At 42.0% G+C, this 13,309-nt stretch overlaps 1 protein-coding gene across 1 annotated transcript in view; it reads left to right on the top strand.

Annotated features, from left to right (window-relative positions):
- The window catches only part of LOC130113033 (stromal interaction molecule 2-like), a 34,462-nt gene extending 24,327 nt beyond the window's left edge, over window positions 1-10,135 (top strand). The window contains exons 10-12 of the mRNA XM_056280550.1: window positions 2,747-2,752; window positions 3,505-3,691; window positions 8,620-10,135. Coding sequence (XP_056136525.1) covers window positions 2,747-2,752; window positions 3,505-3,691; window positions 8,620-10,135 — 1,709 coding nt within the window. The remainder of the gene's footprint in view (window positions 1-2,746; window positions 2,753-3,504; window positions 3,692-8,619) is intronic.
- Window positions 10,136-13,309: the final 3,174 nt, after the last annotated feature.

Here is a 13,309-nt window from a genome sequence, read left to right on the forward strand (position 1 = left end):
TGATCTTTTGGTTGAATTTTTTTTTTTTTGATTGAAACTTTTTTTTGTGGAGTCCTTCGCCTTTGAGTTTCGAAGCGAGTGAAATTCAAACTTCATTTTTTGAAGCACATTGCCCACGGTGGGCGGGTGCTTCCTCATTGGGCAGACGTTTTGAGTGACAATTGTCTACAGCAATGACGTTTGACAGGATCGGATGCTCGCGTCAAACACTTCCTGTCAAAGTGCCATCTGCAATTCATCGCAGTAACTCGTTCAGACTTTCCACAATAATGTAAGTATTGGTTGAATTAATAGTCCACGGCAAAGTTATTTCATGGGGTAAATATATTGTCTACAATAGCCTAGAGCAACGAGAGCGGTTTTTGTGTATATGCAGGGTAGAATACCATTTCGATAGAACCTAAGTTAGGTCTAGCTACGTCTTCGTAGCCAACCAGTGCACATTGGATGAACGTTAGCCAACGTTAGCTGCGTAACGCCGTTACAACTAGTTTCAAACTTCAGATTTCACAAATTAAATAGGCTAGCTAACTAGCTATGCATTGTGGTTTGAAAGTAACATTAATCTACTGAAATTTTGACATTATTTTATCTAATTGCACTTCTTTTCACTTGGCTAAATCTGCAGGACAGCTAGGCTAACGTTATCACAGGGGGCTGACAGTGCAGCAGATAGCATGTTTGAAGTGTTTTGATAGGCTTCAAGAACGGGGAGCAAAGCGACTCCAAAGAGGATAAATATCTGAGTTTCATCACCAGCCAGTCAGACTAGCTTGGTCTAGTCAGAAAGGCACGAACTGAGGAAGCCTCTTGGATGAGAGGCGAAACGTCTTCACGGATATATACCAAGTCCAGTTGCACTTGATTCAACTCCTTTGGATAACCATGACCTGGATGAATGAGAACATTCACAGACCTGCCTGCGTTTGAGTGTCGCGCTGTGTCCCAAGCTGTTGATACACTGAACATTCCGTGCGGCGCAGTGGGTGGTCCCTTAAAAATAGCCCATCAGGCTCATAACTTTAGTGGCAAAGGACAAGACTTAATAATAATAGGCTAATAATAATAATGCATGACCACAGTGTTCCCATGCAATAAGGCATGTATTTCAGCTTCCATTTGACTGTTTCTGTGCAGGCGTTTTTTTTGTGTTTTTTTTTTTACCCACTCGGGACAGGGGAAGGGGGTCGGGGTCGTGGGGGCCAGCTGGGGGGCCGTGCTCTGACCAATGGGGGCTGTGGACCCCCTGGCCCCCACGTGGCCACGCCCCTGTTTACAAGACAGTACAAGCCTGTTTCATGCCATAAGCAATCATCAGCTGTCAACAAATCTACACGGGAAAGAACATACCATTTTCTGCCTCGTCATGCACATCACGTGCACAACGTCCAATGGAGAAGGGAGAGGTGCGACATTCAAAATTTCAGGAGCTCTGCTCCTTTTCAATCATGGAATGTGTAAATTGATATGTGTTTGATTATGAATTGCTTGTTTTTGTGTGGAGCTGTGCATTACCATGAGTGAAATAAATAGTAATGATATATATACACTCACCGGCCACTTTATTAGGCACACCTGTCCAACTGCTCGTTAACGCAAATTTCTAATCAGCCAATCACATGGCAGCAACTCAATGCATTTAGGCATGGTCAAGACGATCTGCTGCAGTTCAAACCGAGCATCAGAATGGGGAAGAAAGGTGATTTAAGTGACTTTGAACGTGGCATGGTTGTTGGTGCCAGACGGGCTGGTCTGAGTATTTCAGAAACTGCTGATCTACTGGGATTTTCACGCACAACCATCTCTAGGGTTTACAGAGAATGGTCCGAAAAAGAGAAAATATCCAGTGAGCGGCAGTTCTGTGGGCGAAAATGCCTTGTTGATGCCAGAGGTCAGAGGAGAATGGCCAGACTGGTTCGAGCTGACAGAAAGGCAACAGTAACTCAAATAACCACTCATTACAACCGAAGTATGCAGAAGAGCATCTCTGAACGCACAACACGTCAAACCTTGAGGCAGATGGGCTACAGCAGCAGAAGACCACACCGGGTGCCACTCCTGTCTGCTAAGAACAGGAAACTGAGGCTACAATTCGTACAGGCTCACCAAAATTGGACAATAGAAGATTGGAAAAACGTTGCCTGGTCTGATGAGTCTCGATTTCTGCTGCGACATTCGGATGGTAGGGTCAGAATTTGGCGTCAACAACATGAAAGCATGGATCCATCCTGCCTTGTATCAACGGTTCAGGCTGGTGGTGGTGGTGTAATGGTGTGGGGGATATTTTCTTGGCACACTTTGGGCCCCTTAGTACCAATTGAGCATCGTGTCAACGCCAAAGCCTACCTGAGTATTGTTGCTGACCATGTCCATCCCTTTATGACCACAGTGTTCCCATCTTCTGATGGCTACTTCCAGCAGGATAGCGCGCCATGTCATAAAGCTCGAATCATCTCAGACTGGTTTCTTGAATATGACAATGAGTTCACTGTACTCAAATGGCCTCCACAGTCACCAGATCTCAATCCAATAGAGCACCTTTGGGATGTGGTGGACCGGGAGATTCGCATCATGGATGTGCAGCCGACAAATCTGCAGCAACTGCGTGATGCTATCATGTCAATATGGACCAAACTCTCTGAGGAATGTTTCCAGTACCTTGTTGAATCTATGCCACGAAGGATTAAGGCAGTTCTGAAGGCAAAAGGGGGTCCAACCCGGTACTAGCAAGGTGTACCTAATAAAGTGGCCAGTGAGTGTATTGTGGCGGATGAAAGAAAGGTGACGAGACCACTTCTGCTTTTGACCACACAGCTGTTGGGTCGTTTATTTCCTCCAACCAAAAACTGAGTCAGCAGTTCATTCTGCTAAACCTCAGCCTCGTGTCTACCCACAATACCCTTTGCTAACCCCCTCTCACTGTCTTAAAGGGACCGTCTCTGGCCCGCATGGTGAATATGTAACCTGCAAGTAGGTCACTACTATATATATATATATGTGTGTGTGGGTGTGTGTGTGTGTGTGTGTGTGTGTGTATAAATAAAAGAAACACTCAATGGTAGAGAAAGTGCTCAATAAATAAATAAAGAATAAATAAAAGAAATATAATATACTTGACTCACTGGACTATATCTATCTATCTATCTATCTATCTATCTATCTATCTATCTATCTATCTATCTATCTATCTATCTATCTATCTATCTATCTATCTATCTATCTATCTATCTATCTATATATATATATACACACACATCCACACTATTTCCACACTGACTCAGAAGCAGCTGGTGGCTCAATGCTTCAACATCAATAGAAGGAAGTTGCTGTAATAACTTGAGATGGAGAGGCTCCAACAGTATTAAGTGAAAGGAAATGGTGATATATCAATGACTTTGCAAATTCTTTTGGACAGTGGATCCAATACTTATATTAGTGCAATCAAAAGGGGAAAATAATTGCTTGAAATGTTCACTAGTCGGTTGACCTTTGACTTTCCACCAGTTCCTCAAATGAAGCGGTCTCCTCGGTCTCGAGGCTCTGCCATATGTCGTTCACGCCGTCCTGGAGTCATCACCCAGCCCCCAGCCTCCATGATTTCCCAAGACCCAGATATTCTCATCCCCATCCGAGCCCCATTCTCCTGTTTTGAGGAAGAAGAGGGACTCTTCCATAACCCTCAGAAAAGACAGTATGTTTCACAGCCAACAGCTATTAGAAAATATTATTTTTCTCGTGGAATTGGTGTATATATACAAACCCCAATTCCAATGAAGTTGGGACATTGTGTAAAATGTAAATAAAAACAGAATACAATGATTTGCAAATCCTTTTCGACCTATATTCAACTGAATACACTACAAAGACAAGATATTTAATGTTCAAACTGATAAACTTTATTGTTTTTTTGCAAATATTCAGTCATTTTGAATTTGATGCCTGCAACACGTTCCAAAAAAGCTGGGACAGGGGCATGTTTACCACTGTGTTACATCACCTTTCCTTTTAACAACACTCAACAAGCATTTGGGAACTGAGGACACTAATTGTTGAGGATTTGTAGGTGGAATTCTTTCCCATTCTTGTTTGATGTACGACTTCAGTTGCTCAACAGTCCGGGGTCTCCGTTGTCGTATTTTGCGCTTCATAATGCGCCACACATTTTCAATGGGAGACAGGTCTGGACTGCAGGCAGGCCAGTCTAGTACCTGCACTCTTTTACTACGAAGCCACGCTGTTGGAACACGTGCAGAATGTGACTTGGTATTGTCTTGCTGAAATAAGCAGGGACGTCCCTGAAAAAGACGTCGGTTGGATGGCAGCATATGTTGCTCCAAAACCTGTATGTACCTTTCAGCATTAATGGTGCCTTCACAGATGTGCAAGTTACCCATGATGCCATGGGCACTAACACACCCCCATACCATCACAGATGCTGGCTTTTGAACTTTGCGCTGATAACAATCTGGATGGTCCTCTTCCTCTTTAGCCCGGAGGACACGACGTCCATGATTTCCAAAAACAATTTGAAATGTGGACTCGTCAGACCACAGCACACTTTTCCATTTGCGTCAGTCCGTCTCAGATGAGCTCGGGCCCAGAGAAGCCGGCGGCTTTTCTGGGTGTTGTTGATATATGGCTTTCGCTTTGCATGGTAGAGTTTTAACTTGCACTTGTAGATGTAGCGACGAACTGTGTTAACTGACAATGGTTTTCCCAAGTGTTCCTGAGCCCACGTGGTAATATCCTTTACAGAATGATGTCGGTTTTTAATGCATTGCCGCCTGAGGGATCGAAGGTCATGGGCATTCAATGTTGGTTTTTGGCCTTGCCGCTTACGTGCAGAGATTTCTCCAGATTCTCTGAATCTTTTGATATTATGGACTGTAGATGATGAAATCCCTAAATTCCTTGCAATTGTACGTTGAGAAACGTTGTTCTTAAACTGTTGGACTATTTGCTCACACAGTTGTTCACAAAGTGGTGATTCTCACCCCATCCTTGCTTGTGAAAGACTGAGCCTTTCGGGGATGCTCCTTATATAACCAATCATGACACTCACCTGTTTCCAATTAACCTGTTCACCTGTGGAATGTTCCAAACAGGTGTTTTTTGTGCATTCCTCAACTTTCCCAGTCTTTTGTTTCCCCTGTCCCAGTTTCTTTGGAACATGTTGCAGGCATCAAATTCAAGATGACTGAATATTTGCAAAAAACAATAAAGTTGATCAGTTTGAACATTAAGTATCTTGTCTTTGTAGTGTATTCAATTGAATACAGGTCACAAAGGATTTGCAAATCATGTATTCTATTTTTATTCACATTTTACACAACGTACCAACTTCATTGGAATTGGGGTTTGTATATATATATATATATATATATATATATATATATATATATATATATATATATATATATATAGGAAGGGCATTTTTATATATATACAGTGTATCCGGAAAGTATTCACACCCCTTCACTTTCCCCACATTTTGTTATGTTACCGCCTTATTCCAAAATGGATTAAATTCCCTTTTTTTTCTCATCAATCTACTCACAATACCCCATAATGACAAAGTGAAAAGGGTTTTGTAGAAAGTTTTGCAAATTTATTAAAAATAAAAAACTGAAATATTGCATGTACATAAGTATTCACACCCTTTGCTATGACACTCAAAATTGAGCTCAGGTTCATCCTGTTTCCACTGATCATCCTTTAGATGTTTCTACATCTTGATTGGAGTCCACCTGTAGCAAATTCAATGGATTGGACATGATTTGGAAAGGCACACACCTGTCTATATAAGGTCCCACTGTTGACAGTGCATGTCAGAGCAGAAACCAAGCCATGAAGTCAAAGAAATTGTCTGTGGACCTTCGAGACAGGATTGTATCGAGGCACAGATCTGGGGAAGGGTACAAAAAATGTCTACAGCTTTGAAGGTCCCGAAGAGCACAGTGGTCTCCATCATTCATAAATGGAAGACGTTTGGATCCACCAGGACTCTTCCTAGAGCTGGCCACCCAGCCAAACTGAGCAATCGGGGGAGAAGGGCCTTGGTCAGGGAGGTGACCAAGAACCCGATGGTCACTCTGACAGAGCTCCAGCGTTCCTCTGTGGAGATGGGAAAACCTTCCAGGACAACCATCTCTGCAGCACTCCACCAATCAGGCCATTGTGGTAGAGTGGCCAGACGGAAACCTCTGCTCAGTAAAAGGCACATGACAGCCCGCTTGGAGTTTGCCAGAAAGCACCTAAAGGACTCTCAGACCATGAGAAACAAGATTCTCTGGTCTGATGAAACCAAGATTGAACTCTTTGGCCTGAATGCCAAACGTCACATCTGGAGGAAGCCAGGCACCTCTCATCACCTTGCTAATACCATCCCTACAGTGAAGCATGGTGGTGGTAGCATCATGCTGTGGGGATGTTCTTCAGCAGCAGGAACTGGGAGACAGGTCAGGATCGCGGGAAAGATGAATGGAGCAAAGTACAGAGAGATCCTTGATGAAAACCTGCTGCAGAGCGCTCAGGACCTCAGACTGGGGAGAAGGTTTACCTTTCAACATTACAACGACCTTAAGCATACAGCCAAGACAACGAAGCAGTGGCTTTGGGAGAAGTCTGTGAATGTCCTTGAGTGGCCCAGCCAGAGCCCAGACTTGAACCCCATTGAATATCTCTGGAAAGACCTGAAAATAGCTGTGCAGCGACGCTCCCCATCGAACCTTACAGAGCTCGAGAGGATCTGCAGAGAAGAATGGGAGAAATACCCCAAATATAGGTGTGCCAAGCTTGTAGCTTCATACCCAAGAAGACTTGAGGCTGTAATCGCTGCCAAGGGTGCCTCAACCAAGTACTGAGTAAAGGGTGTGAATACTTATGTACATGCAATATTTCAGTTTTTTATTTTTAATAAATTTGCAAAAATTTCTACAAAACCTTTTTCACTGTGTCATTATGGGGTATTGTATGTAGATTGATGAGGGGAAAAAAGGAATTTAAAGCATTTTGGAATAAGGCTGTAACATAACAAAATGTGGGGAAAGTGAAGGGGTGTGAATACTTTCCGGATGCACCGTATATATAGCGTTTTTTCCCCCGAAACCGTCAATTTTGTTGTTTTAAGAGCTCAACTAATGAGGAGCGGAATATCATTACAGATGCAGGATACATAGCAGTATTAAATACATAGCAGTATTAAAACGTTTTCTCACTGCTATGTATTAAAACTTTTTTCCCTGCATCTGTAATGATATATATATATATATATATATATATATATATATATATATATATATATATATATATATATATATATACACTACCGTTCAAAAGTTTGGGATCACCCAAACAATTTCGTGTTTTCCATGAAAAGTCACACTTATTCACCACCATATGTTGTGAAATGAATAGAAAATAGAGTCAAGACATTGACAAGGTTAGAAATAATGATTTGTATTTGAAATAAGATTTTTTTTACATCAAACTTTGCTTTCGTCAAAGAATCCTCCATTTGCAGCAATTACAGCATTGCAGACCTTTGGCATTCTAGCTGTTAATTTGTTGAGGTAATCTGGAGAAATTGCACCCCACGCTTCCAGAAGCAGCTCCCACAAGTTGGATTGGTTGGATGGGCACTTCTTTGAGCAGATTGAGTTTCTGGAGCATCACATTTGTGGGGTCAATTAAACGCTCAAAATGGCCAGAAAAAGAGAACTTTCATCTGAAACTCGACAGTCTATTCTTGTTCTTAGAAATGAAGGCTATTCCATGCGAGAAATTGCTAAGAAATTGAAGATTTCCTACACCGGTGTGTACTACTCCCTTCAGAGGACAGCACAAACAGGCTCTAACAGGTACTATTTAATGAAGATGCCAGTTGGGGACCTGTGAGGCGTCTGTTTCTCAAACTAGAGACTCTAATGTACTTATCTTCTTGCTCAGTTGTGCAACGCGGCCTCCCACTTCTTTTTCTACTCTGGTTAGAGCCTGTTTGTGCTGTCCTCTGAAGGGAGTAGTACACACCGGTGTAGGAAATCTTCAATTTCTTAGCAATTTCTCGCATGGAATAGCCTTCATTTCTAAGAACAAGAATAGACTGTCGAGTTTCAGATGAAAGTTCTCTTTTTCTGGCCATTTTGAGCGTTTAATTGACCCCACAAATGTGATGCTCCAGAAACTCAATCTGCTCAAAGAAGTGCCCATCCAACCAATCCAACTTGTGGGAGCTGCTTCTGGAAGCGTGGGGTGCAATTTCTCCAGATTACCTCAACAAATTAACAGCTAGAATGCCAAAGGTCTGCAATGCTGTAATTGCTGCAAATGGAGGATTCTTTGACGAAAGCAAAGTTTTATGTAAAAAAAATCTTATTTCAAATACAAATCATTATTTCTAACCTTGTCAATGTCTTGACTCTATTTTCTATTCATTTCACAACATATGGTGGTGAATAAGTGTGACTTTTCATGGAAAACACAAAATTGTTTGGGTGATCCCAAACTTTTGAACGGTAGTGTATATATACATATATATATATGAAGAAATGCCCTTCCTTCCTCCCTTCTTTCCTTTCTAACTTCTCTCATTTATTCCTTTCTCATTTTTCTCCCTGATAGAGACTCCCAGGAGTTGTTCCCAGACACAGACTACATGGCTCCACTTCCTGCAAGCAGAACATTTTCTAGCACCTCCTCCGTTGACTCCACTCACAAGATATATCGGGATGATATGGAAATGTTTGCCGATAGCTCTGTTAGAAAGTCCTCCAGTAAAGAACTAGATGCTGTTGTTGAATCTCCTGTGTGCAAGATCTCAGTGGAGGAGTTAGAAAATTCTGCAGATTTTTCCTCTAGGAAGATGGTAAAAGATAAGTCCATAGATATTCCTTTGGACACTGCTGCTTCAAAGATGTCTAAGGAGGACACTGACTCTTTGATAGATGCTGCTTCGAGGAAGATATCAAGAGATAGAACTGAAGTTTCACTGGATGCCTCTATTGATTTAGTAACTAGCAAAGTTGATAGAGATACAGTTGGAGTGTTAAAGGACACAGCCTCAAGGAATCTATACAGAGATAGAAGTGATTTATCACTGGATGTTACAGTTAGAAAGATGCTTTGGAATGAAATAGAAACATCACCAGATGTGGTAACCAGGAAAATATCAAGAGATGTGATGGGGCTTTCTCTGGACAGCGCCTCAAGAAAGACACTGCGAGATGAGCTTGAGCTTCCATTTGACTCAGTATCAAGGAAGATAAGTAGGGATTCAGTGGGAATGTCCCTGGACACAGTTTCTAGGAAGTTAGTCATGGATAAAGGAGAATATCAACTGGATTCTCCTGTGAGAACAATGACAAGGGACAAGATGATTGAGACTGCTGCAACTCCACTAAGAAAGATATCTAGAGACGAGCTGGAGTATTCCTCAGAGAGTACCTTGAGAAAGATACTGCCCAGAGAGAAAATGGAAGCACTTATTGATACCTCATCTCGTAAGGTCTCTGGAGAGAAGCAGGAGTTTAGTTTAGAGCTGTCGGCAAGCAGGAGAATATTGAGAGATGAACTCGAGATGCCTGCTGGTTTTGTTAGAAGAAGAATAGCAAGAGATAAGATTGACAGTTCCATAGACACACCCACAGGAAAAATGTCCTGGGACAGAGTTGGTGTTGCCTTAGAAATGCCTAAACAAAAGATAGTGGGGGAGAAGTTTGTTCTATCTGAACCAAGCATATCTCCAGGTCAAATGGGGCAGCCAGACCTTACCATAACTTCCCTGGAAATGTGGAATCCATCCTCTGATCTTTTCAGCCCTGATCCATTAAGCCAGCTTGTGTATGATGGGATCCTAGAGAAATCCTGCACCTCTATGGCTACAACTGCATCTAGCCTAGGTGACCTCTCAGCCTCAACACACTACTCAGCCCAGAGCATGCTGACCGGCGAGTTAGACCCACCACTGACATCACCAAGGATCCCTATCCCATCTCCCAGTGCAACATCCCCTGAAAGGGCACAGGAGAAGAACACAGATAAGGAAAAGAGCAAGAAAACCTCAAAACTCAAGAACTTTTTTAAAAAGAAAAAAGATTCAGCTTCTGAAAGGCCTCAAAGTGGCCTTCAGAAGCTTTGAACTTCATCTGAATTTAGTTTTTTACGATTCGCTTCACAAGAAAACCTCTTGAAGGTCTAAATCTTATTAGTAAGAGAGGTGGTGAGATCATCTATTAAGGCTTACATTTGAAATTAAATAATTGGTAGGTAAATATAGTAGTATTACATGATTTTAAAAAAACAGTGATGTAATGGCGATGAAACCACCAATGCTTTAAAAAATTTAGACTGAACAAACTGTCAAATAAATTTTAGAAGTGTTTATTTTAAACAGGTCAATTGGATCTGTAATGTGACGAAGATGAGAGTCATTGAGGAGTTATTGTCTATTTTCTAGCCGAGGATAATTGTTGTTTTTATCATTTTATTTAAGTCTTAATAATTCTGATTCTGATTAGACAGAGGAATGGTATACAACTGTTTTCACAATGGGGTTTGGACGACTCACAAGTCTCACGGTTGAATACGTTTCACAATTCAGGGCTCACGATTTGGTTCAATACGATGCAGTGGATGCCTTGGTAAGTAAGAGACAACACACCATTGCAGTTCTCTATTTTTCATTTATTTTAAGAATTAGGCCCAACATTTTGGCATTACCAGGGCACGTATTCAAACGTAATGCAAGTGCAAAAGTTCTAACAACAGTTTGTGCCATCTTTTCTTGTTGTGTAACACAGCTGCTTTAACTTTAAAAACTACTAGAACGACCAAGGCGGTCATGTTGACCATTTTGGATTTTCAAAGTTCAATAACTTTGTGGGGGGAAAAAAAGAAAAAAGATACAGACCTGCTGCTCCCTGAATGCTCCTAAAATTGCATATATTTGCAGTAAAATGTGTTTTGGATCTATTGCACAAAAAAGCCATGCTAAGATCTACATAAAACGACCAAGAGCGGTCAAAATGATCGCGCGTAATTTGTGCGTCATCGTGCGCGTCATGTTGGTAGCATAATTTCCTTCACAACGTTCAGTTTTGTTTTGGGTTTTTTTTTTTGCATTTGACTTTTTTTTTCCAAAAAACTTTAATTTACAACAAACGGGTATACAATTGTCACAGAGACAGAGAGTGAGAAAAAAAACCCAAACAAAACAAATTTGTACAGACAAGGGGAGTTCAAAGTCCACTCGTTTTAAGTCCTCTCAGAGTTCAAATAAAATGTACTTTCTTTAAAGTATCAAAAGTCTTTAAGATTAAAAAAAAGGACTGGTTGTTAAAATCCCTAGTGTTTGCACTGCAACAGTTTCGGTGGGATGTCTGCCAAGGTGACATTGCCACCACCAGGACACATCATCAGTTGTGTACCTCAGCATCACAGGGTGTTTCGGCCTTTTATCACAAGACACCCTCCGCTGAGGCAGGCCCACCACAGGTTGATCGGTCCTGGGTGTGTGACCTGTGGTTAGCTGTTCACCCTGGCAGCCCAGACGGCGTCTCTCCTTTTGTTCCAGATCCAGTGGCTAGTCCTCTCAGCAGTGTTGGCTAGCTCTTTGATCACTCTCCTGTGGGCCTGCCCCATGACAACTAGTTCCCTCAGGAGTTTTGCTGTGGAGCTGGCAACAAAGCCCCTACAACCCACCTCCACAGGGCGCACCTTCACCTTCCAGCCTCTGTCCTCTGCTTCGGCTGCTAGGTTGGCGTACCGCAGCTTCTTATGCTCATATGCTTCATCGACTGCATCCTCCCAGGGGACTGTCAGTTCAATGATGTAAGCGAGCTGGCAAGAATTGGACCAGAGGACGAGGTCTGGTCGCAAGGTCGTTGTTGTGATCTCTGTCGGCAAGATGAGATTCTGGCCTAAGTCCTCTCGCATTTCCCAATCCCTGGCTGAGTTTAGTGAGCCTAAGTTGGGAAATGAAGGGTTTGGCCTTCAGTTTATCCCCCTCCCGAACGAAAGCTGGAAAACGCCGGGGCCCTTCCTGGTTGTTGAAGGGTTGGGCATTATATAGCTTTATTGTTTTCACATTTTCAATTAAGGTGCCATACTGCTGGAGTTCAAAAACAAATCGACGAAAGCAGGGTTTGGAGTGAGACCATTTAGATTTGTGGATGTGGAATTTACCAAGGATAATCGAAAGCTGACCTATATAGGTAACATTGCTGTTCACATTTTATAGGCCTTGTTACGTTTGTTAGATTAGCAATGTGTGTTTTCCGTTTTGTTTTCCCAGGTATTATTTCCAGCATTTCTGGGTACAGCCGCCGTTTCAGACGCACCATGACTACCACCGAGGCATTGCAGTATTTATAGGCGTTGGACTGCGTCGGTTTTAAACTGTTTGAAGCATAGCATTGTAACCATCACGGATGTGTAGACTCGCTAACGAGTCGGCGTCGGACCTTTTAGTCGACCGCTTTACGTAGTCGCCCGTGATGCGGGAGACCTGGGTTCGCGTCCTGGCTGCGGCAGTTCCCTTCTGCCTCAGTGAATTCACTACAGGACTAAAGTTGTTAAAATGTTAATTTTGGTGTCACTCGTTTTTTTAACAGACACACTAACATGCAATGCATTAATGTCTCAACTGGGTAGGAGTGAAATCCCGATCTCGCGAAATGGGGAGCGTCTGGAACCCTGAAGGCCGTATCGAATGAATTCGATCCAGTATCGTCCCACCCCTACAGTCTTTGGGTGCATTACTTGTGGTTCAAGAACATTTAAGCACAAGCTGTTCTGTGTAACGGAAGCAAAATTTAATTCCACTGTAAATTTCTAACTGGGAGATTTGCTGTGGGGGAATTAATCATTGTTTGTTTACTTCACTATACAAGTGCCAGTATTACTGGATAAAAACTAACATAGAGCTGACTTTAAACTTTTGAATGAAGTGCATTTCAGTCCATTTTTTTATGCTTACCACGATCATCATGGTGGTTTTGGATTTATGTTTCGCTTTGATTGTTTACAGGCTTTATGTCAGAGCCCTGGATAGTTTCTTCGTCAAACCCTAAATCCCAAGATTCATAACTAATGAATCCTTAATTTGCCCATCAAGCAGTTGTTTTTTTTATTGTTTCATCATTTTATTTGTTTTATCTATTATGTCTCTCCTTATGTCTTGAAAGTTTTTCAGGAACATGTATTTTTTTTCTTTGCGTAAAAGACAAGGTTATGCACTCATTTGTAGTATGAAAGTCAGCTGATGAATTGTGGTTTGATGATTTGATACTTGCTGAAATCTTTGGAAACAAAA

This window comes from Lampris incognitus, chromosome 5 (genome assembly GCF_029633865.1).
Source record: "Lampris incognitus isolate fLamInc1 chromosome 5, fLamInc1.hap2, whole genome shotgun sequence".
Taxonomy (NCBI): domain Eukaryota; kingdom Metazoa; phylum Chordata; class Actinopteri; order Lampriformes; family Lampridae; genus Lampris; species Lampris incognitus.